This window comes from Peromyscus maniculatus, chromosome 8 (assembly GCF_049852395.1).
Source record: "Peromyscus maniculatus bairdii isolate BWxNUB_F1_BW_parent chromosome 8, HU_Pman_BW_mat_3.1, whole genome shotgun sequence".
NCBI classification, from domain to species: Eukaryota; Metazoa; Chordata; class Mammalia; order Rodentia; family Cricetidae; genus Peromyscus; species Peromyscus maniculatus.
In genome coordinates this window covers 11,497,525-11,520,715 of record NC_134859.1, presented here as the reverse complement: position 1 = coordinate 11,520,715, position 23,191 = coordinate 11,497,525, and the positions used below count along the sequence as shown (strand labels likewise).

The window sequence follows — 23,191 nt, the reverse complement described above, 5'->3', positions numbered from 1 at the left end:
AGAATCCTCACCTGTCAGCACGTTATCTTGCATGCCTTTGCCTCAGTGGAACAGCCGTCGTCCCGGGGAGTAGAGTAACAGTGGCCCAGAACACCGCCTGTGTCACCGGGACCTTGTGTGTGCCTCATATTTTCTTTGTGCGCCTCTCTTTCCTTGGTTTATATTGTCCATCCTTGGCGGCAATGTGTTCTGGTTTTCTTTTCACAGTCTTGGGAGGGGAGTGAGCACTGGCAAACAGCAGGCACCAAGGGCAAGGCACCCAGGGTCCTCCCAGTCACACCGGACCTTGCTCTTTCCTCTGCTGAAGTCACTGCTCACTTACAAAGTCGTCTCTAAAGCATAATTCATTCTAGTTAAGGACCTAAATCATGTCTGTTTGTTTTTCAAGACAGGATCTCACTGTGTATCTCTGCTGGCCTGGAACTCACTCTGTAGACCAGGCTGGCCTCGAACTCACAGAGATCTGCCTGCTTCTGCCTCCCGAGTGCTGGGACTAAAGGCGTGTGTCACTGTGTCCTATAAGCCCTTTTTAATAGATAAGTTGCTTTATTCTAGTTTAAAAGATAAATGTTCTCATTCCCTGTCTGTTTCATCCTCTGTCTTAGTTACTTTTCTATTGCTGTGGCAAAAGTCACCATGACCAAGGTAACTAAAGAAAGAAAGCATTCAGCTGGGCTCACGGTGTCAGAGCATAGAGTCCATGATGGAGCAAAGGCGTGGTGGCAGGGACAGCTGAGAATTCACACCTTGATCTATGAGCAGGAGAAAGAGAACACTGGGAATAGAACAGTCTTTAAAACCTCAAAGCTTGCCCCAGTGACACACCCTCTCCAACTAGGCCACACCTCCTCATCCTTCCCAAACAGTGCCACCAACTAGGGACCAAGTATTCAAATACATGAGGCTATGGGGGTCATTCTCATCCAAACCACCACATTCCCTACTCCTTGTGTTATTTTAAAAACTGTTTCAGGTGTGTGCTCGGGCAGCACATATACTAAATGGAACAATAGAATTAGAATGACCCCTGTACAGGGATGATTTGCAGATTGGTGAAGTGTTCCATTTGGCATGGGTTCTCTTGATGCCATGGACAAGCATCTCAGCAGCCAGAACTAATATTTCAGTGAAGCTGACACAATCAAAGTGGCCCAAGGAGTTTCGGGGGCTGTGCAGGAGAAAAGGTCTGTCCACAAGTTTGTGTTGATTGCTGGCACCCAACATTCCTATCAGGACATTGGTGCCAAGGGCTTAACCTAAGTCCAGGCTGCGATGTACTCGGGGAACATAAAATTGAGAAGAGAACATACTCAGCTCAGGTGGAAGGTGGTGACCGCAGCCTCCGTCCATATGAGAAGCAGCTTTTCTGAAAAGAGATCCAGAAAATGCCTTGAAATTTTCAATAAAAAAAAATTTTTTTGGGCAGGGGGCCTGTTTCAGTCACCCAACTCCTGGGCTAAAGGGACCCTTGTGTCTTAGGTTGTATACATACAACCCCTGCATGTATACCTGTGTGCATGTGCATGTGGTGGACGCAGAATCCAGCAGAAGGTATCGGATCCCATTCACCTGGAGTTACAGATTATGAGCTGCCAGGTGGGTGGTGGGAAGTGAACCCTTATCCTCTGGAAGAGCAGCCAGTGCCCTTAACTGCTAAGACATCTCTCCAGCCCCTCATTATATTTTTTTCCCCTCATTATATTTTTTAAGAGCAGAGTTTTCCCACTAAGATCAGTAACAAAGCCAGACATGATGTCCCATGCCTGTAATCCCGGCACTCAGGAGGAGCAGGGAGGAAAGGAAAAGAAAGGGAAGAGAAAATTAACCCTAAGAGGAAAAAAGAAAATTTAGCCAACCAGTTGAAATAGGCTTTATGTTACAGGTTTTAAATTTTATTTTGTTTTAAAACAGCTCTCATTTTCAGTAGCCTGTTTACCTTTGTGGAAGACTGTTTTGTCATGTCCATAGGAGAGTATTATACCAACTAAGATAATGTATATGTTTAATTTACCAAGTGGTGGTGGCACACACCTTTAATCCCAGCACTTGGGAGGCAGAGGCAGGCGGATCTCTGTGAGTTCGAGGCCAGCCTGGTCTACAGAGTGAAATCCAGGACAGGCACCAAAGCTATACAGAGAAACCCTACCTTGAAAAACCAAATAGATAGATGGATGAATAGATAGATAGATGGATAGATAGATAGATAGATAGATAGATAGACAGACAGATAGATAGACAGACAGACAGACAGACAAATAGATCAATAAATAAAAAATAACCTACTGATTTTGAGAAATGTGTGTGGCACATGACTATGTTAACCTTATTGGACCCTGTAATCCATTGAAGTAAAATCCACAAAATTACTTGCTAATAGATTTACTTTTTAATTTTTATTAAAAATATACATTCTTGGCTGGGTATGATGATATACACCTATAATATCAGTACTTGGAAGACAGAGGTAGATAGATCTTTGTGAGTTCAAGGCCAGCTTGGCCTACATAGAGAGTTCCAGACCAGTCAGAGCTACATAGTAAAACCCTGTCTCAAAAAAATACATGCACACACACACTCATTTCTATCTATATATTTAGGAAAGTCTGGAAGGGGCTTAACATGGTGGCACACATGTTAAATCCCAGGACTCAGGAAGCTGATCAGGATTCATGAGTTCAGGACAGCCTAGGCTACATGAGACCCTATCTTAAAAAAAAAAAAAAAAAGGGCCAGGCGGTGGTGGCGCTCGCCTTTAATCCCAGCACTCGGGAGGCAGAGCCAGGTGGATCTCTGTGAGTTCGAGGCCAGCCTGGGCTACCAAGTGAGTTCCAGGAAAGGCGCAAAGCTACACAGAGAAACCCTGTCTTGAAAAACCAAAAAAAAAAAAATCTGAGAAAATTATGTTACATCCAATGCATGTAGTTGGTGGTTTATAAGTAATTTTTTTATATAATTCTTCTATTTTCAGGGGTTTTTTTTTTCGGGTTTTTATAAAGAATACATGGTTAAGAACATAACTTCATTTGGTGGGTAGGAAGGAGAAAAGTGAATTATTTTTAAGCAGTTATCAGAGTGGAGGACCTTGTGTATTAGAGGTTTCATGCGTATTTGAAAGACAGTCATAGTGATGGAAGCTGAAACTCTGAAATACAAATTTCAAACTCCTAAGATTGATTAACTCACTTTTTATTTTATTTGCTCATTTTAGGCCAGCCTTTATGGATGAGTATGAGAAGATTGAGGAAGAATTGCAAAAGCAATATGACATTTATCTAGAGAAATTTCGGAACTTGGCTTACCTGGAGCAGCAACTTGAGGACCATCACAGGATGGAGCAGGAGAGGTTTGAAGTGAGTCCCTGGCTCGTCCATACAGACAGGCCCTTCTGGGGTGCCACTGTCCTCTGAGCCGTATCGGTTTATATGTGTCATTGTATGAAAATACAGCTCTACAGACTGCAGAAGAAGCAGTTCTTCTGTTTTGCTGACTACACAGCATGGATTCTTAGTTGTCAGATATTTGATGTGTTGTCAGAGTTTGGGCAGTGGGAAGTGAAATGGTCACCTGACCTGTGTAGTGACCTGGAAGGGCCCACGTTTGCGTTGCTCTGTCCCATGCCTACTACAAGGGCATTTTGTAATGCTTACAATCCCAAACAAAGCTTCAAAGCCAGTTGTTTAGTTTCGTTGGTGGTTTGCATTTGTGCATGTTTGTGTGTTATGTGTACATGTGTATGTGCATGTGTAGGGGTGCATGTCCCTATAGAGGCCACAAGTTCACATCTGGTATCTTCCTTTTCTGCCTTATATATTGATTCCGAGTCTGTATTTGAATCCAAAGCTTGCCCATTTGGAGGGTGGGGAGGCCAGTGCCTTGCTGTGTTGCCCAGACCAGCCTCTTGCTTCAGGGTCCTGAGTGCAGGGACTGTACCATACATGTCACCATGCCCATCCTAATCGGGGCTCCATTTGACAACACACCTGACATACTGTCTCCTTCTGGCCATTCACCAGGAACTAAGACCAGTATTTCTTTGTGACCTTGCCCTCCTGACCTGTCCATTAGCATCTTTAGATTGGAGTAGTATACAGTACAGGCAGAAACATGGAAACAGTTCTTTCTTTTCTTCTGAGCAGAGAGCTGTGCCTATCTGTGTTGGACACATTCCTGTGTCCACTGCCCTTGCAGGCACTCATGGTGGCCTTGGGTTGTGTCACTCATTTCTTTCACAGTTCTAGTGGTAGTGGGAGGAGGGGATGGGGCCAGAGCATCATCTCACAGGCTGCTGGGTAGATGGCAGAGCAAGAGCACAGGTTTAGGGACCTCACAGGTTGCTTAGGTAAACCTTGTAAAAGTTTTTAAAAACTGATGAGTGTCTGTTTTGTGTATTGGTATTTTGCCTGCATGTATGTCTGTGCACGTGTACAGTGCCCTCAGAGGCCAGATGAGGAGGACATCAGATTCCCTGCACTGGTGCTTACAGATGTTTATGAGCCACTGTGTGGGTGTAAGGAATGAGCCAGGGTCCTGGGGAGGAGCAGCCAGTGCCCTAAACCGCTGAGCCATCTCTCCAGTCCCCTTAAGCAACCTCCGAAGGTCTTTTTTTTTTTTTTTTTTTTTTTTTGTCTCCGTGTGACAAACCCTGCAGTATTCACAGTGGTGCAGAGTCAGACCATCCACCAAAGGCCGTCGTTCTGAATCTGGTCTTTCTCCCCCACAGGAAGCGGAAAACACTCTCCGTCTAATGCAGAATAAGCTGAAGGAGGAGGAGAAGCGGCTGCTCAAGAGTGGAAGTAAGTTCTCGTGTCCACTTCAGGAAGGTGCTGTGGATGTAAGGGTTCTGCCCTGTGTGCGCGTGCGTGCGTGCGTGCGTGCGTGCGTGCGTGTGTGTGTGTGTGCAGCTGTGAGTGTGCCGTGGAGCGCATGTTGAGGGCAGAGGACAACTCTGTGATTGGTTTTCTGTCCCTCCACCTCTACGTGAATTCCTGAGAATCAGACCCAGGTCAGTCAGCAGGTTCGTGGGACAGGTATGCAGGAAGTTACATTCCTATGGCAGTTACTTACGTTTTACAAAACATTTTGTTTTCTTTAGTTTTTCCTCTCAGATTTTTTATTGTGATAAGAACAATGATGATGTTTGACCTCTTCCACATGAACAAATCCGTCATTGTTGACTAGAGGTGCAAAGACATTCTCTGAAAGCCGATTTCTCACAGCTGGTGTATCAGGTGCCATTGGAATTTACTCAGAAAGCTTCCTTCTCACAGAGACAGGAGTGACAGGCGCGGGTCTGCACAGTCCTCTGTGTACACGCTAGGTGTTAGGGCTGTTAGGTTTGTGTTTCTGTGCACTCCGGACAGCAGGAGCAGGCGTGTCTCTGACTCTGGCCTGCTCTTGAGACTCTTTTCCTCTACTGGGTTACTGCCTGTGCAGCCTCGATGTGAGGGCCCCCTTGTCTTACTGGGTCATGTTTTGTCCTGTTTGGCTGTCATCTCTTGGAGACCTGCTCTTCTCTGAAGAGGAAATGAAGGTGGAATGGATGGGTTGGGGAGGTGGGGGTAGCTCGGAGGAGTGGAGGGAAGGGAAACTATGGTTGGGATGTATTGTATGAGAGAAGAATCTATTTTCTTCTAGGTTTGTTTGTTTTTGTCTTTCGAGATAGGCTTTCTCTGTGTACTGGAACTCACTCTGTAGACCAGGCTGTCCTCAAACTCAGAGATCCACCTGCCTCTGCCTCCTGAGTGCTGGGATTTAAGGTGTGGATACTAGGTATAAAGCAAAGAACAATCAGACTGCAACCCACAGAACCAGGGAGGCTACATAGCAGGAGGGACCCTAGGATGACTGTGGCTTATAATGAGCTTTGGTTTTACTCAATTCCTGGACAAGTATCAGTGAAACATTTCACTAGAAGGATAAGAATTTATACTGCATCAAGCTGATGATAGAAAAATAAATAAAAAAATAAACCCCTTAAGTGAGTGCTTGGGGCCGTTCTCCACCCGCTGTGTCGGATGTTGGATGGCCAACCAAGCTTGCTTGTTGTGTTAATAAAAACCTCTGTGTGCTTGAAAAAAAAAATCTATATTGCATTTAATATAATTTTTTTGTGGATGAAATAAGAAGGAAACTGAATGGTGGCTTTGTGTTATAGTTGTTAATTATGTTACTATGGATCAGTTCTCTGAATAAAGACTTTTAGAAGATGTAGTTTTCAAATTGTGCTGGTGATCTTGAAGGACACTCTTTGAGGCACTGTCAAGCTTCCAGGCTTTCCCTCCCAAGCTGAAGGACACAGCTCTTCTTGTGACTAAAGACAGCAAGTCACCTTCCCCTAGTGCCCAGGTGGACACAGTTATCCCATGCAGGCACAAAGCAGAGCCTTTGGAAGACCAACAGCTGCTGGGTTTCCAGGCTGCCTTCTAAGTCGGTCAGGCCAGCGACTGCGAACCCTGCAAGTCCCCCTCCCAAACCCCCATCACGCCCTGGGTTTAGTAAGGCTCTAGGCAGTGAGAGCTGCTTCTTCCCAGTATAGTCTGTCTCTGTTGGTTCTGTCTAGAAAATGTTCCGCTTACAGACACAAAGACTATGAACAAGTATTTCTAAATGTGTAGAGAGTGATTTCGGGGCTGGAGAGATAACTCAGTGACTAAGAACTCTTGCTGCTCCAGAGCACCCAGGCTCATTCTCCAGCACCTACACCAGGTAGCTCACAGCTGCCTGCCCCTCCAACTCCAGGGGAGCCCACCATCCTCTTCTAGTCTCTACAGGCCTCCCCACACATGTGGCATACAAACATATGCACGCGCGCGCGCGCGCGTGCGCACACACAGCACACACAGAGAGAGAAAGAGAGAGAGAGAGAATTTTTAATTCAAAAAAGTGATTGCTCTTGACAAAAAAGATTGCACTGAAAATAGCCTTTTATAGAGTACATGCATGAAACCCCCCCCCATAAATAAACTTTATTTTAAAACCGCCTTTCTAATTAGTTGTGTGTGTGTGGTGTTAGGGATTGGACCCAGAGCTTTGTAGAAGATAAGCACATGCTCTCGCACTGAGCCCCAAGCCCACCCAGTGCATGCCTTTCTACTAGAATTTTCTGCAGTGGAGAATGTCCTGTGAGCTAGTCACTTCAACACTTTCCTTCTCAGGACAGCCCGCTCTGGCCCAGGCCTAGGCTCCCTCCTCTCCACCCTGCTCTGTTCTGTTTCATCCAGCTTCCATTCTTTATCTCTGTTAGGATCAAGGCTCTTGAGTTAGTAACGTAGCCTGGCAATGGACAGGGTGGCTTCCCCTGTTCACCAAGGGCTTCCAGCTACCTTGACAGCCAGCTACTCCCTTTGTCATAAAGCTTTTAAGGCATCTGGACCATATTCTCTTTGCTTTGTAAAATTGCTCTAAGCAAATACAGCATATTATGATCTGTATTAACACTTCACTAAGAACCTGAGAAAATCCAGGGGTCTCATGAGATCTAACAAATGAAAAGGGCTGAGGAAGGTAGATGCGTTTCCACTGAGTCTTCGTAGACTGGAGACATTTGGCTGTAATGAAAGAATTGTTCCTTTCCTCTGCCCTCTGCTGTCCCTGTCAGGTAATGATGACTCAGACATAGACATCCAAGAGGACGATGAATCGGATAGTGAGCTGGAGGAGAGACGGCTGTCTAAGCCTCGCACGGCCATGGAGGTGCTCATGCAAGGTAGTGTAACTCAGAACACCAAGGGCAAAGTGTGTGTGTGTGGGGGGGTGCTGCTTGGCATGAGGTCCACAGGGTCCTGTGAAGGGTCCCTGGCAGGGTCCTGTGAAGGGTCCCTGGAGCCATTCCTGTGTCCATTTATTTTATTCTTCAGGATCTGTCTCTCAAACTGCTTGTTGGTAATCATTGCCTCTAACAGTCCTTTTGTTCGAATTCACAAAGTACCTCAAGATGACCTTGAACCTGATCCTCCTGTTCCACCGCTTAGGTGTTGGGATTACACACACACCACCATGCTCAGCACCTATAATGTTCGTCTCTGTGACCCTGGGAATAGCTGATTCACATTTGTGGCTTGGAGTATCCCACATATACCTCATAAATGGCCTATGGAACTGAGCTCTATATTGTTCTCATTTGGGGTCAGTGCAGTTATATCTTGTGGCCAAGCAATTAACACAGAGTGAAGGGATCACATGAGTTCCTCTCATAAAAACCATTTTAAAAATGGGGTCTTCCTCATGTTCCACTTCAATCTAGAGGGTCATAGCTAGCTTTCAGGGGCTTTGTCCTTACAAATTGACTTTCCACGCACATGTAAGATACACACACACATACTGTCAAACGTAGGCAAAAAGATCATCTGCAAATTCTTTAACCTAACTGGGACCAGATTTGCATCATGATTCTATAACTAACTTTTATTCTGAAAAGTAAGTGCACTGGGGCTGGGGCGAAGGCTCGGTCAGTAAGACGCTTGCTGTGCAAGCATGAGAACCTGGTTCGATTCCCAGCACCCAGGTAAGAAGCCATACGTTGCCATGCCTATCTGAAATCCTCGCACTGGGGAGGTGGAGACAGGAGGATCACTCAGGCTTGCTGACCAGCCAGTCTTACTGAATCAGGTCTCAAAAATATAATATGGAGCCAGATGGTGGTGACACACACCTTTAATTTCAGCACTTGGGAGGCAGAGGCCAGCCTGGTCTACAGAAAGAGTTCCAGGACAGCCAGGACTACTCAGATAAACCCTGTCTCAAAAAAAAAAAATGGAGGGTGATCTAGGAAGACACTGATGTCAACCTCTGGCGTCCACATGTACACATACAGACATGCATGCATTAACACACATGAATTTGTATTCACACATGCACTACATTCACACCCAAATTAAATATATTGTAACTGTTGTGGGATGAATACCAGAGAAGACTGCTTGGACATGGATTTAAGCCAATAGAAAATCTTTTGCCAGCTGGCAACTGCACTGGGTATTTGGAATCTCAGTGTAGGACTGAGCCTTTCTCAGGGTGAACCTTTAAGCACAAAAACCATGTTCTGTGTTGGCATACTTCAGTTAATTAGAACAGTTAGCCAGAAGCAGAACTACAGAAGCCAGAAAGCAAGGTTAGTACATTTAGAGACTTTCCCAGAACTATGGACTTTGATGGATGAGACCTTTGTTTTAGTTTTGGCTGGTGTTACTGTCTATTGTGCTGGGTTTTACAGCCTGAATGATACTTCCACCATGGAGTCAGTTGTGCTAAGGTCTGGGGCCCTGTTACAGTAACCGTCCCTGTATCAGTAAATAGAGATGTGGTTTTTTATTCTTTTTAATGGCTAGATCATATGCCACTACATTAGTGTACCCTTAATTTATTTGTGTATATATTTAGATATTTAATTTCACTATTTTTCTTGTATAAACTTCTTTCTGCATATGAGTATTTCTTTAGTGTACATCATTTCAAATGGGATTTTTTGGGGGGGGGCGGTTTCAAGACGGGGTTTCTCTGTGTAGCTTTGGAACCTGTCCTGGATCTCACTCTGTAGTCCAGGCTGGCCTCAAACTCACAGAGATCCACCTGCCTCTGCCTTCCACGTGCTGGGATTAAAGGCGTGCGCCGCCGCCGCCGCCGCCGCCGCCGCCGCCGCCGCCGCCGCCGCCACCACCACCACCACCCAGCTCAAATGGGATTCTTATGTCAAAAATTCTATTAACTTTAGTTTTTGTTTTTTGGTACAAGATCATGCTATATAGCACAGGATGGCCTCAAATTCAGAGTCCTTGCACCACAAGCCTCCTGAGTCCTCAGATTGCAGGTGCCAGCATACCCAACTGATAGCTACTCAATTGCCCTGGATTTGCCTTTAAATACATTTCTTACCCATCACCCAGCTAATGTTCAGGGAGCAGGTACTTTGGTCTTTTGAGACAGGATCTCATCATGTAACTGAGACTGGACTCAGACTCACAGCCCTGCTGCCTCCTCCTCTAAGATGTTGGGACTGGAGAGAGTTGCTTTATAGTAGTGAATTTCAGAGGCGATGTCGTCATCTTTCCATCATTTGATGTTAGCGTTTGTTGGGAGCTGCTTGTTAATGTTGGGCCCAGCTCTCTTCATTTGTTACGAGTGCTTCCTCCTGGACAATCGCCTGCTTTGGTTTCTTTTTAACCTTTTACTTTTTCACAGCTTCGTGACATAAACAGAGGCTTATGGTGCATCTCCCATTTGATGGATGGGAACCAACACTGGAAAAAGGTGTTAATCTAAGAAAAGCAATGATTCATTCAAATCCTGCTTATGTACTTGCAGAGTGAAATCATGTAGTCCAGTTCTAAAAGCTATGGCAAGGGCCTCCAGATGCCGCAATTCTGTGCACCTTGTCTGGCCCAGGGGAAAAGCTTCTGGAGACAGTGCTCAGTTGTGTCTCTGGGCCTGCCATGAGCAGCCTCCCTCTTCACTGCCTGGACCCAGCCAGCAGTGACCCTGATAACATTTTCACTTGGAAACTTAGACCTAGATCCAAGCACAGGAGACACTAGTTCATAAAAGATTTTCTTTTTTTTTTTTTTTTGGTTTTTCGAGACAGGGTTTCTCTGTGTAGCTTTGCGCCTTTCCTGGGACTCACTTGGTAGCCCAGGCTGGCCTCAAACTCACAGAGATCCTCCTGGCTCTGCCTCCCGAGTGCTGGGATTAAAGGCGTGCGCCACCACCGCCCGACTAAGATTTTCTTTTTCAACAGCTTTTTACCATGAAAGTTCTACTGCATGTAAACTAATAATGGAGTTCAGTGATCTTTCCCCCCTCAATACTCAGAGGATGTGTTTTAAAAATATTCTTTATTTTTGGGTGGTGGTAGTACACACCTTTAATCCCAATCCCAAGAGGTAGGTAGATCTCTGTGAGATCAAGGCCAGCCTGGTCTACAGAGTAAGTTCCAGGACAGCCAGGGCTACACAGAGAAACCTTGTCTTGAAAAACAAAGACACTTTTTTTTTTTTTAAACCTAGGAACATAATGGAACTTTTTCTTTTTTTCTTTTCTTTTTGCCCCCAGAGCTGAGGACAGAACCCAGGACCTTGTGCTTGCTAGGCAAGCACTCTACCACTGAGCTAAATCCCCAACCCAGAATGGAACTTTTTCAACCTGAGAAAGCTTGTGTAGGAAAATTCCATAACCGACATACTTAGGAGAACCTGGGTGCTTTCCCAGTGAGATAAGAGCAGGACTAGGGTTTCCACCACGCCCTTCCTATTCTACTTTATTCAGGAGGCCATAGTCAGGACATTGCTGGTTTCTCACTAACACCATCCTGTGTTCCAGGATCCACACCGTATTCTGTCCTGCAGTAAGCTGTCACATCTCCTGATCTTCACCAGTCTGCGACAGGTTCTTGGCTAAGCAGCTTTTTTAAAAAATTAATTTTCTGACAAACAGACACTCTTGATTCATGGTGGTTTTGTGGTGCTGGAGATTAAAGCCATGGCCTTAAGCAAATGGATAAATGTTCTCCCACTCATCTATACCCCCAACCTTCATGTATAATTTTTGTATGTAAATTTTATTACATTCATTCAGTATAACACATGTACGTGCACACATGGGCACATACATATCCAGAGAAAACTTTTGGGACTCGGTTTTTTCCTTCTACCACATACGTTCTGGAGATTGAACTCAGGTGATTAGGCTTGCTGAATCATCTGGCCAGCCCATGCGGATTTTATCTTTTCATTAGTTTTTGTTGTTGTTGAGACATGGTACAGCACATTCTGTACCTCAAGCTAGCTTTCAGCTCCCAGCAATTCTCCTGCTTCAGGCCCTGAGTGCTGAGATTACAGATGTACAATGTCACACACTGAATTTTATTGCCCTTTTCGTCTTTCAAAGTAGACTTGCAGGGCTGGGCATGGTGGCACAAACCTTTAACACCAGCACTGTAGAGGCTGCGGCAGGATCAAGAGTTCAAGGCCAGCCTCAGCTATATTGTGAGTTTCTTTCTCAAAATGAGGAGGAAAGGGGTGCAGGAAATGTATTATTATTTGTGGTCATCCTAATTAGTTGGCACTTACTTAAGTACCTTTTTTAGTATGTACTTTAGTATTTCCCCAGCTTTCCAAGGGAAAGCAAGTCTTAAATGTCATCTCCTGCCATCTTTTCCAAGGATCTCATAATGTCGTGTTTTTGTTGTTCTCAGGAAGGCCCAGCAAACGCATCGTGGGCACAATGCAAGGTGGAGACTCCGACGAAGATGTGAGTGCCATTCCTTCTTGCCATTCCTGTGCCTCCTGGTCTTGGGGCTGTCCTTGTAGACTAGCTCAGGTGCTGCAGCAGTCAGCGACGACCTGTTCCCAGCACACTGCTTGATGTGACAGTTTGCAGCAGCTTGTTTCTCATTTCACACAAATATGCTCGCCCTTTTTTTTTTCCGCCTTCTCACTGTTCTTTCCATTCTCGCTTTCCAAAGACGGAAGCAGCACCAGCCCTCTTAGGTAAATGCAAGACTCCCAGCTCCAGGAAGCAGGTTGGTTTTCTTTTCTTGCCTCATCTGTTTGTTGGTGTGTGTCAGCCTGCTCAGGGCCAGCAGAGCCTCTCTCCTCCGGGGTGATGCTTCCTCTCTCGGGCAGGAAGCCCTCAGAATAGATGCCATGGCGAGAGAGGCAGGTCTCTTGCATTACCATACCAAGGAGGGTCAGACACCAAGACCAAAGATGAGAAAGGTGGGGCAGTCCTCAGGTCCTGAACTATAACCTGGATCAATATGAAATGTTGATGCCAAGGCCATGGCCCAGCACCAACCTTTCCTCAGCACCATCCTATGATTCTAGAGCAAGAACATGAAAGGTGTCCTCCTAGACCAGGGCCCGGCAGGAGGCCGAGGTCAGGCTGCTGGTGCCTTGAACTCCACCAGGTAGACAACTGACTGGAGAACAGAAAGGGCAGTGGTTCTCAGAATGCGGCTGGGCGGACACTGCTGGGCTCTGTACCCTGGCTCCGCTGCAGACCCTGGCTCCGCTGCAGACCCTGGCTCCGCTGCAGACCCTGGGAATGCTTCAGACCCTGGCTCCGCTGCAGACCCTGGCTCCGCTGCAGACCCTGGCTCCGCTGCAGACCCTGGCTCCGCTGCAGACCCTGGCTCCGCTGCAGACCCTGGCTCCGCTGCAGACCCTGGCTCCGCTGCAGACCCTGGCTCTGCTGCAGACCCTGGCTCCGCTGCAGACCCTGACAATGCTGCAGACCCTGGCTCCGCTGCAGACCCTGGCAATACTGCTTGGCCCATGTAGCAAAGGTTCCTGGAGAGGCACAATCCCAGGACAGTTTGTAAGGTACAGACCTATGTCTGGGGTGTGGCACCGGTGCCCGCACAGGGTCAGAAGAGGACCTTATGCTCTGTATGACAGTGCAGTGTCACTTAAAGTCACAGGGGCAAGCTGGCACTGTCTTGCTGGGCAAGACACAGAGAAGCTTCGACAATAACTTTCTTTTTAAGAGAGGATGCTCATGATAAGGTAGCGCTCATCCACCCCTGTCCACCTGAGTCTGAGGCAGGGAGCATCTGGCCTAAGGGAACCAGTGCTTCCTGGAAAGTGGTGTCTGTTCCGCTTTATCTGCTTGCATGCTTTTCAGAATGAATGCGTCTGAATGGCTTGGGTCTTCCCACTGGTTTATTTCATGGGGACTGTGTTGACACAGTTCCTCTGTCATGGGGCTTGGCTTTTGTGTGTGTGTTCAACATGAATTTGATAGATCCTATCAGTGTCAGGTCCTGAATGCAGCAGGGAGAAACCAGGCCTTGCCTTTGGGACACATCCATTCTAGTAACAGTCAAGCAGACATACCACAGTCATAGGTATTAGGGAATAAATAAAGTACTTTCTAGAGACAAATGACAGTGACAGGGATCTTTTCACATGTTCAGGCAAGGCCTCTCTAATGAGAAATTGAAGCAGAGACCTGAATGAGTGAAAGTAGGAGCCATGTTGGGGTGGGCAGAGCCTCTGGGCCTAGGGAGTGTGGACCCCTACAGTGAGGCTGTGGTAGGATGGAAGGACTGGCCGAGAGCGGTGAGAGACAGCGGGAGCAATGCAGACTGTGCGGGATGGGAAGAGGACCTGGTGAGCTGGGAGATCCCAGAGGATCGTCAGCCCAGGAGGGAGAAACTGAGCTGGGAGATCCCGGAGGATCATCAGCCCAGGAGGGAGAAACTGAGCTGGGAGATCCCGGAGGATCGTCAGCCCAGGAGAGAGAAACTGAGCTGGGAGATCCCGGAGGATCGTGAGCCCAGGAGGGAGAAGCTGAGCTGGGAGATCCCGGAGGATCGTCAGCCCAGGAGGAAGAAGCTGAGCTGGGAGATCCCGGAGGATCGTCAGCCCAGGAGAGAGAAACTGAGCTGGGAGATCCCGGAGGATCGTCAGCCCAGGAGAGAGAAACTGAGCTGGGAGATCCCGGAGGATCGTCAGCCCAGGAGAGAGAAACTGAGGCAGCAAGTGCAGCTGTGTAGTTTTGAAGTGAGGGTGTTTTAGCCAGAGGCCATGGTGGTGTTGGTACTGAGAAGCAGTCCGATTCTGGGTGTTTCTGAGGTCTGACCATCTTGTTTTGTTAGTTGATTATACCAGCATGATGAAGGAGAGAAATGCAGAATGCTTCCGTGGAACTAACGGAAAGCCTGGGTTTTAACTTCCCCAGACAGAGATGACTTGAGGAAGGGGCTGAGAGGGTAGATCAGGAAAAGTCTGGAATCTAAGAAACAGGGCTGGGCCAGAAGTGGAACTTGGGAGCCATCCATGTTTAGATGGGAGCCATGATAAAATGTGACTGCACTGTTTGGAGAGCAGGAAGAGAAAAGGGGAGGCCTGAGGCCTGAGCTGCCTGCGTAGTGCAGAAGCCAGAGAATTACAGAGGACCAGCAAAGGAGCTGGAGCACACTGTGCAGAGAGCTAGGCATAGAGGACATAGAGGGCACACTGCAGGGTTTGCATGCAAGGTGGGGAGGTGGACTTCAGGGAAGAAGGGGTGGGTGGGGAAGGTGGGAAGGACTGTGGATCCCACTGGATTGGAATCCTTTAGCTTGATAAGAGTGGTGTGGGGTTATGGGATAGAGCCTGTGGTGTTCATATAATGGGAGGGGGGACACTTGGGGACACTTGAGTACAGCAATTTGCCCAAGGAGTTCAGTCTTCATTTTTTTTTTCATTGTGAGACAGAGTCTTTCTGTGTAGCTCAGGCTGGGCCCCAATTCACCGTCATCCTGCCTTAGTCTCTGGAGTGCTGGCATTGTAGGCTTGTACTACCGTAGGCCTGGCTTTCCCAAGGATTTCTGCTGGGAGCGAAGCCAACAGAGCAGGGTAGCCGGAGAAGGGGGTAGTTGTTTAAAGAAGAGAATTCTAGGGGTTGGGGATTTAGCTCAGTGGTAGAGCGCTTGCTAGGGAAGCGCAAGGCCCTGGTTTCGGTCCTCAGCTCCGGGAGGAAAAAAAAAGAGAGAGAATTCTAACATGTATGTACTTCTTGGGAAAATCTGGACTGGGTGGCCAGCCGTCTTGGTTTACACGGACATAGGACTTGCTGTAAAAATGACAAGTCGAGTTGGTGCTCCCTGGATCCAGACCATGCAGGAGCTGGGTACCCCTCACCTTTTCTTCTTGTCCACATTTGCGCTGCGTTCCATCTCCAGCTGGAATCGGCCTCCCTTCCCTGCCCTTCTTGCTGTCTGCCTGTCTGCTGGGTCTCTAGACTGCAGGAGCCATTCAGCATCTAGGTTCCTCAGCATGTGGGAAGGGTATTCCCAAGACATCCATGGAAAGCCGACCCTGGCTGGACACCCCGGGTAAAGGCTGGTGTTGAGTTACTGGCTATAGCCTCGGTCTAGTGGGGGGTGTCCAGCTGGCCTGTGCTGTGTTCCCACAGCCTTTCACTCTAGGGGTGTTGCTGGTTCTTGCACTGTCCTTGAGAGTGAAGTGGAGTCTCTAGGGAAAGAGGGCACAGTGAGCTAGCACCTCAGTGCATCTGCCATCTTTCTGCTTCAGGAAGACTCAGAGGACAGTGAAATCGACATGGAGGACGACGAAGAAGACGACGACGATTTGGAGGATGAGAGCATTGCTCTCTCGCCAGCCAAGCCCAGTCGAAGGGTCCGGAAACCCGAGCCCCTGGATGAGAGTGACAATGACTTCTGACCTCCTTGCCAAGGGACCCAGGCAGATTAAGAGCCTCAGATTTATAGGTAAACAGGGAATCAGCAGGCTGGAAAGGTAACATGTGTTTTATTCACTACACCATCTGGGCTTAACCGTTACTGAAACAAACCCCAACAAAGATATTCTTTTGTCTTATTTCCCAACACTTGGGAAATACATGTGTTCTAAGTAATTCAAATCCACAAGAAAAGCCTTGAGAAGAGAACTGACACCATGTAAGTCTTGGCTGCTGTTATGATTAAATTTTCCTTGAAGTTCAAGCCATGGAGAGGCTTCAGACTGTGAATGTTTTGTTTTCTCTTGGAGGGCTGGTGTTCCTGTGGGAGGCAGAGTCACTTCAAACCACATGCCACCTTCACAGTCCCCAGCCTGGGCTGTTTGGGAACTGCTGGCTGGGCTGTCCCGATTCAAACTGCCATCTGCTCCTGCTCACAGGCATCCATGTGAGTGTGAGTGTGTGTGTGTGTGTGTGTGTGTGTGTGTGTGTGTGTGTGTGTGTGTGTGTCTGTCTGAGCAAATTCCACTCCAACTCCTACTGCCATCTGCTCCTGCTTACAGGCATCCATGTGAGTGTGTGTGTGTGTGTGTGTGTGTGTGTCTGTCTGTCTGTCTGTCTGTCTGAGCAAATTCCACTCCAACTCCTACTGCCGTCTGCTCCTGCTTACAGGCATCCATGTGAGTGTGTGTGTGTGTGTGTGTGTGTGTGTGTGTGTGTGTGTGTCTGTCTGTCTGTCTGTCTGAGCAAATTCCACTCCAACTCCTACTGCTATCTGCTCCTGCTCACAGGCATCCATGTGAGTGTATGTGTGTGTGTGTGAGAACCGGTATACATGTTTATGCTGGTATGCATGCATGTATGTATGAAAGCCAGAAGACAACATCTGTGGTTGTTACTCAGGAACTGTCCACCTTTTGGGGAGCAGGAATGGGTCTTTTGGGGACCTGGGAACTCACCGATTAGCCTAGCCTGACTAGACAGTCAGCTCATCTCTACCTTCCCAGGCCCAGGATTCTGAGCATGACACCTGGAATTTTTTTTTTTTTTTCAGTTTTTTGAGACAGGGTTTCTCCGTGTAGTTTTGGTGCCTGTCCTGGAACTTGCTCTGTAGACCAGGCTGGCCTCAAACTCACAGAGATCCGCCCGGCTCTGCCTCCCGAGTGCTGGGATTAAAGGTGTGCGCCACCACTGCCCGGCCAGCACCTGGAATTTTGTGAGGGTTTGGAGATTGTACTCAGACCCTCACACTTGCATAGCGAGCATTATACCAACTGAACTACATCCCAGCCTGATTGGCATTTCTCATTTTGTTTCACTTTTGAGACAGGGACTTACTATGAAGCCCTGGCTGGCCTGGAACTCCTATGTAGATCAGTCTGGCCTTGAACTTACAGAGGTCCGCCTGCCTCTGCCTTGGCATTCTGGGAATAAAAGCATGCACCACCACTCCTGGTACTCCTTTTTGAACTCTTTGTGTATGTACGCCACACACAAGTGTGCTGGTGTGCGTATGCTATGTGCATGTGTGGAAGTCGGGGGACAACCTCTAGTCCATTTTTAACGTATTTGAGGCAGAATCACTTGTTCACTGTTGCACAGTGAAGGCCAGCTGGTCCAGACCTTCAAAGGTCCAGTTACCGGTGGAGTCCTGAAATTACAGACACACTGTACTACACCCAGCTCTGTGTGAGTTATGAGGATTCAGACTCAGGTCCTTAGACTTGCACAGCAAATGCTTTACCCATGAGCCAGTCCCTCATCCGCTAGCTGGTAGTTCCTAAACACGATGCTGGCCTATGACACAGAGATGCCCTGTAGGTGTCCTGCACCTGAGTGTCTTCCTGAAGGAGCCGTCAGAACGGAGAGCACCAGTACTGATTCATGTTTCTCATTTGAAAAATAAACCATAACTAAATTTGGTAAAGTAGTACTCAAAAGAATTTCCATGTGAAATGAAAGCAAAGGACAAGTAGAATTGACGTGCTATTCAAAGCATGGGGCTAGGGAGATGGCTCAGTGGGTATGGTCACTTTCTATACAAGCATGAGGTCCTAAGTTTGGATCCCCAGAACCTACATAAAAAAGCTGGGTGTGGCAAGACATGCTACTGCACACCTTTAATCAAAGCACTGGGGAGGCAGAGGCAGGCATATCTCTGGGAGTTCAAGGCCAGCCTGGTCTGCATAGCAAGTTCCAGATCAGCCAGGGCTTACACCGAGAAACCCTGACTCAAAAACAAAACAATAACAACAAAAATCTGGGTGTGACTACACATACCTGTAGCCCCAGTGTGGTGTGACTGGAGCCAGCCAGCCAGCCTAGCTGAAAAATAGCGAGCTTCCGTTCAGGGAGTGACTGTCTAGGGATAAGACAAAGAGTAACACAGGAAGCCCGGTGTCCTCTGGCTTCCACATGCATGTGCACACACAAACACTTGCACACATGCACACACCTGGTGTCCTCCGGCTTCCATGTGCATGTGCACACACAAACACTTGCACACATGCACACACCACACATAGACAAAAGAAAGTGTGTGATTGTTTTCATTTAGTGTATGATTATGAAGTCAGAAGATTTCAATGGCTACTTACCTCTCCATCAAATGTAGAAGATATGAAAAGTGAGATGTCTTAGTAGGGAAAAGAACTTACCACCAACCCTGAGTTCGATCCATAGAACTCACATGGTGGAAAGAGAAAACTGACTCCTGCAGGTTGTCCTCTGACATCAACGTAGACATGGTAACACCCCCACACATAACTCCACACACAAACAAATGCCAGTTTTTTAAATGTGTCCGACTCTGTATTTTTATATAATTAAGCTTTACTTGAAAGCATTTTTTTTTTTTTTTTTGGTTTTTCGAGACAGGGGTTCTCTGTGTAGCTTTGCGCCTTTCCTGGAACTCACTTGGTAGCCCCAGGCTGGCCTTGAACTCACAGAGATCCACCTGGCTCTGCCTCCCAAGTGCTGGGATTAAAGGTGTGCACCACCACCTCCCAGCTGAAAGCGGGGGGTGCTGTGGGGGAGATGCAGAGGACAGCAGACTGTCCAGTTAAAACAACAAATGCGGAGGAGGAGGAGGAGAACCAAGCCGCTGTTTGGGTGAGTGTCTGTCTCAGTTCCAGACTCATTTTGGCTTGCTTTGTGGTGATGCAGCTAGACCTTGTGAGAGCTGTGAAGCCTTGCTAGTGGGGTCTGGACAGACTTCTGGAAGGGGACCTTCTGGTTCTAGTCGGGCTTGTTCTCATCATCCTTAGAGAGCGTCCTTTGTGCTCAGTGTTTGACCCTCAGACCACCATAAGTAGGTTTCCACGGGGTACAGCTTTCCCTGTCTCCTGACTGGCTGATGTCTTCCTGGCTGCTGAGCTTCCTGTAAGCCAGAGGACTAGAGCGACATCGGTGTGGTTATTGGCAGTGCAGGGGATGGAACCTGGGACCTACTGCACTGAGCTGGATATATCTCTGGTCTGAGAGCAGCATCATGAAAGTTTCAAAGGAAGAAAATAACATTCTATACCCAGAAACAATACCCTTCAAAACCAAAATGAACACAGCTTCAATCTCCAAGTAACATTGTTTGAAAATTATATTTTTTCTCCAACCTAGGAGCCAATCAAGGATCCTGTATGTCACTGTAAGGTCCTTTTCGTTTGTTTAATTTAAAGCCATCTCCAGACTGTTGTAACAGTTTTCGGCAGTCAGGCCAGCTTTGTGGAAAGTCCTTCCACTTGGAGTTGGTGTAGGTGGGCCTCTACAGGTAGATCTCGGTAAACAGAACAGAGGTCAGTGCTCTGTCTTCAGGCATGCACATGCGCACTTGTCCTGTGGCTGCGAGGTTAGATTCAGTCACTGGATTTTCCTTTGTTTTTCCTGAGACAGGATCTCATGCAACAGAAACTGGTCTGGAACTCAACCATGTACCAAAGACTGCCTTGAACTCCTGATCCTCCTGCCTCCACCAAGTGCTGGGATTACCAGTGCACAACGCTTCCTGGCTAAGTTTAATCACCTTTGTTTTGGCAACATTTGCCATGTGACTTGCTAAGATGCCCTTTTCTTATGTAACCAGAGCAACACCCCTCACTGTCAGCCTCCATGATAATTCGTCTGAGTACTCAGGTTTGTATTTTTGGTTTTGTCACTATGTAGTTTAAACTGGCCTCGAATCATGATCCTCTTTTCTCAGCCTCTCAAGTACTAGAATTACAAGTGTGTGCTACCATGTCTAGCTTCTGGACACTCATTTTTATTTTGTTTTGTTTTTTCCAAGACAGGGCCTTGTTATATAGGTCTGGATATCCTGGAACTTGCTCTGTAGACCAGGCTGGTCTTGAACTCACAGAGATCCATCTGCCTCTGCCTCCCAAGGGCTGGAATTAAAGGCGTGCGCCGCCATTCTCAACTCACTTTATGGTCTTTATAAGCACTTATCTTAGTGGCTTTCTTGAGATCTGTGAAGTTCATTTAGGTTTTCCTGTTTGAATCAGACAATGGAGGGCATTTGCCACATGGAAGCACAGCTTGTCTGTCTCCCAGGGGAAGCCATGGCCACCACAGAGGTTTTGGATGCCTACATACAGGATAATGGCATCAGGGTATCAACACTTAATTTGCAATGGATAGCCAGTGTGCTGGTCTCCAAATACGGCAGACCATTCTAGGTGTCTGAGAGATCTTACAGAAGAATGCAGAATCTCAGAATTAACTTTTCATTTGTCTTCACAAATTTCTCATATTTTCTCCATATGTATCTAAGGGTCACACCCCAAAACTTTTTTCTTCTCTTGAGAAGAGAAAAAATGGGCCCATTATCACCTTTGCCAAGCTAATGTCCTTAATGGGCTTGAAGACTGCAGCTGGATTTAAGACTAATGCTGTTAACCATGTGAGTGCACAGGGCAGAAACACAGTTGGTTTTGTTGTTGTTTTGGTTTTAAGTTGGGACTCTGAAGACCCTAGGGTATGAATAACCCAGGACCAGCTTCCTACTATGTGGAGCTTTGAGATTTTGTCTCTTGAGTGCCCCTTGGTGGTGGCTCCTTCCCTCCTCTATGCTGTCAAGAGTATCCATCTTCCCCCTGACTGACCCTGGGGAGGAAAGATAGCTGTGACCTCTGCTGGAAGTGCCCTTCCTTCCTCTGTTCAGGAGACCAGCTTGAGCTGGTTCAGCGGCATTCAGGTTCCAGGAAATTATGCAGAAATAGAGGTCACGCTGATCAAAAGCTTCCAGTTGAGTCTGCATGGTTCACCAGGATCTTACTTCCCTTACATTTCCACAGTGCATGTGGGAGCATTTGTCTTGATAGCCTCTGAGATCATCCTGGCACCAGATTCCCCAATGGGATTCCCCTGGAGACTGGAACAGAAGAGTTAGGGCAGAACTCAGCACCTGCAAGTTGTCCATAGTACAGTGATTGTTGCTACAGTAAATTCAGGACGCCAGTGTGCCTTTGCCCTCCGGAGCCCTCCCACGCACACCGCTCTGGCTCGTTCCTTATTAGACCTGGTCTCCCCGTGGAGCTGCTAGAGTGGCTTCCTATCGCCTGACTCCAGAACTGGGCTAAAGGCAGAACCTGATCTGGGAGCAGTTCTGAGGCTTAGCAGAAGGAGCTGGAAAGGCGGATGCCACTGATGTACTCACTTAATATGATGCAGACCATGGTTCTCAGACAGTGCAGCGGCAACATATATGGCCGCGTCCATCCCCAGTGAGTTCTCCTGGAGACTGGGCAGAGGAGAGACGGACACCGCGGTGAGCTTCAGGACAGAAGAGACGTAAGGAGGCAACACTGCCTTGTTGAGATGGGGATGAGATAAGCGGTTCTGGGCTGATGGTCCGCAGGCACCATAGCAACTGCAGCCAGGTACTGCAGCCAGGTACTCCACCCAGGACCGTTAATGCGGATTTTAAGGAAAGGACTTCAGGAGAATGATGGATATGGACTGTAATGGTCAGGACGGTGTGGTCGTTTAACGCCCAGAAGGAAGCAACTAAAGGAAATTGTGTGTTTCATCCCAAAAGCGCTGGCAGAAGTTGGCTGCTCTGGGTTGCACGTGGGTCACACGATCACTTACTTGAGTCTTTGGAGAGTGGAGTTTAACTTCAGAGCATTTGCCAAGGCCTTGGCTCCAGCTACCCCGATGTCATTTCCTCGTAAGCTGTAGGGCAAGCAAGAAGCCTAAGGTGCAGGGATAGGCTGAGTGGTGGCGCTGATGTCCCTCCAGATGGGTGGGGGTTGTCTGGACATTCCAATCACAGGAATAGGGGGCGGCTTCAGCCTAAGCACTTACGAAGCCTGTTGTTCTACTCCAGAGGAGGAAAGCCTAGGCTGCGATGGAGAGGTAACTCTCCCTCCATCCAGAGGTCTACAGTACACGGTGGTTACAGGGAGCTGGGGAGCAGGAATGACATGGGCATAGAGCTTGACCCCCACCCCAGGAGGTGCCCACTGTTAAATAGAGCCTTTGGTCGTGTTTGTCTGGGGCAGGCCCAACCCAGAGCATAGTGCCATAGTGACTTCAGGGAGACACGTGAAGTGGGAACGAGGAAGATGGAGCATCTGACCAAAAACAGTCATGAAAATGATCTATGAGTGTCTATGTAAATAAGTATTTGTCTTCATGTTTATTCCTTTTGAATCTGTAGCTTGATTTCTTTAAGCAAAAGTCTGTCAGCAGAAACTGGAATACTCACTCAAGAATCTCCAAGGTTCTGTTCACAGCCAGGGCCTCCCCAAGTGCCTGGGCTCCTTGGGTGCCGATGGAGGCCACCTGTAGGCTTTGAGAGGGAATATAATCAAAGTGGGTAATCGGACCCTGTGCTGCTGGCCTCTCCCTGCTCTGGGCCAGGCTTCCCTCCGTACTCTATACCTCTCAGCTGGGCCTGAAAGTTGAGAAGTAGCACTAAGGATTGTTTTCCTGTGATTCTTCCAAGAACACTGCATCTCCCACCTACACTCTGACACCTACGAGCAAGATCTAGACACAGGAAGGGGAGCAGAGGTGG

At 47.6% G+C, this 23,191-nt stretch overlaps 2 protein-coding genes across 9 annotated transcripts in view; one reads left to right on the top strand and one right to left on the bottom strand.

Annotated features, from left to right (window-relative positions):
- Positions 1-16,441, top strand: part of Cluap1 (clusterin associated protein 1) — a 33,761-nt gene extending 17,320 nt beyond the window's left edge. For 4 of the 8 annotated variants that reach the window (XM_076577497.1, XM_076577494.1, XM_076577495.1 and 1 more), the window contains exons 8-12: positions 3,209-3,350; positions 4,721-4,793; positions 7,598-7,705; positions 12,185-12,240; positions 16,011-16,441. In XM_076577497.1, coding sequence (XP_076433612.1) covers positions 3,209-3,350; positions 4,721-4,793; positions 7,598-7,705; positions 12,185-12,240; positions 16,011-16,160 — 529 coding nt within the window. In that variant the 3' untranslated portion in view covers positions 16,161-16,441. Of the gene's footprint in view, positions 1-3,208; positions 3,351-4,720; positions 4,794-7,597; positions 7,706-12,184; positions 12,241-12,454; positions 12,512-16,010 lie in introns of all 8 variants that reach the window. The other 4 variants (XM_076577491.1, XM_076577492.1, XM_076577493.1 and 1 more) reach the window with 2 other exon arrangements.
- Positions 16,442-19,753: 3,312 nt separating this feature from the next.
- Nlrc3 (NLR family CARD domain containing 3) overlaps positions 19,754-23,191 on the bottom strand; it is a 32,300-nt gene continuing 28,862 nt past the window's right edge. The window contains exons 15-18 of the mRNA XM_076577483.1: positions 22,880-22,963; positions 22,261-22,344; positions 21,827-21,910; positions 19,754-21,541 (exon numbers count right to left, since the gene is read on the bottom strand). Coding sequence (XP_076433598.1) covers positions 21,451-21,541; positions 21,827-21,910; positions 22,261-22,344; positions 22,880-22,963 — 343 coding nt within the window. The 3' untranslated portion in view covers positions 19,754-21,450. The remainder of the gene's footprint in view (positions 21,542-21,826; positions 21,911-22,260; positions 22,345-22,879; positions 22,964-23,191) is intronic.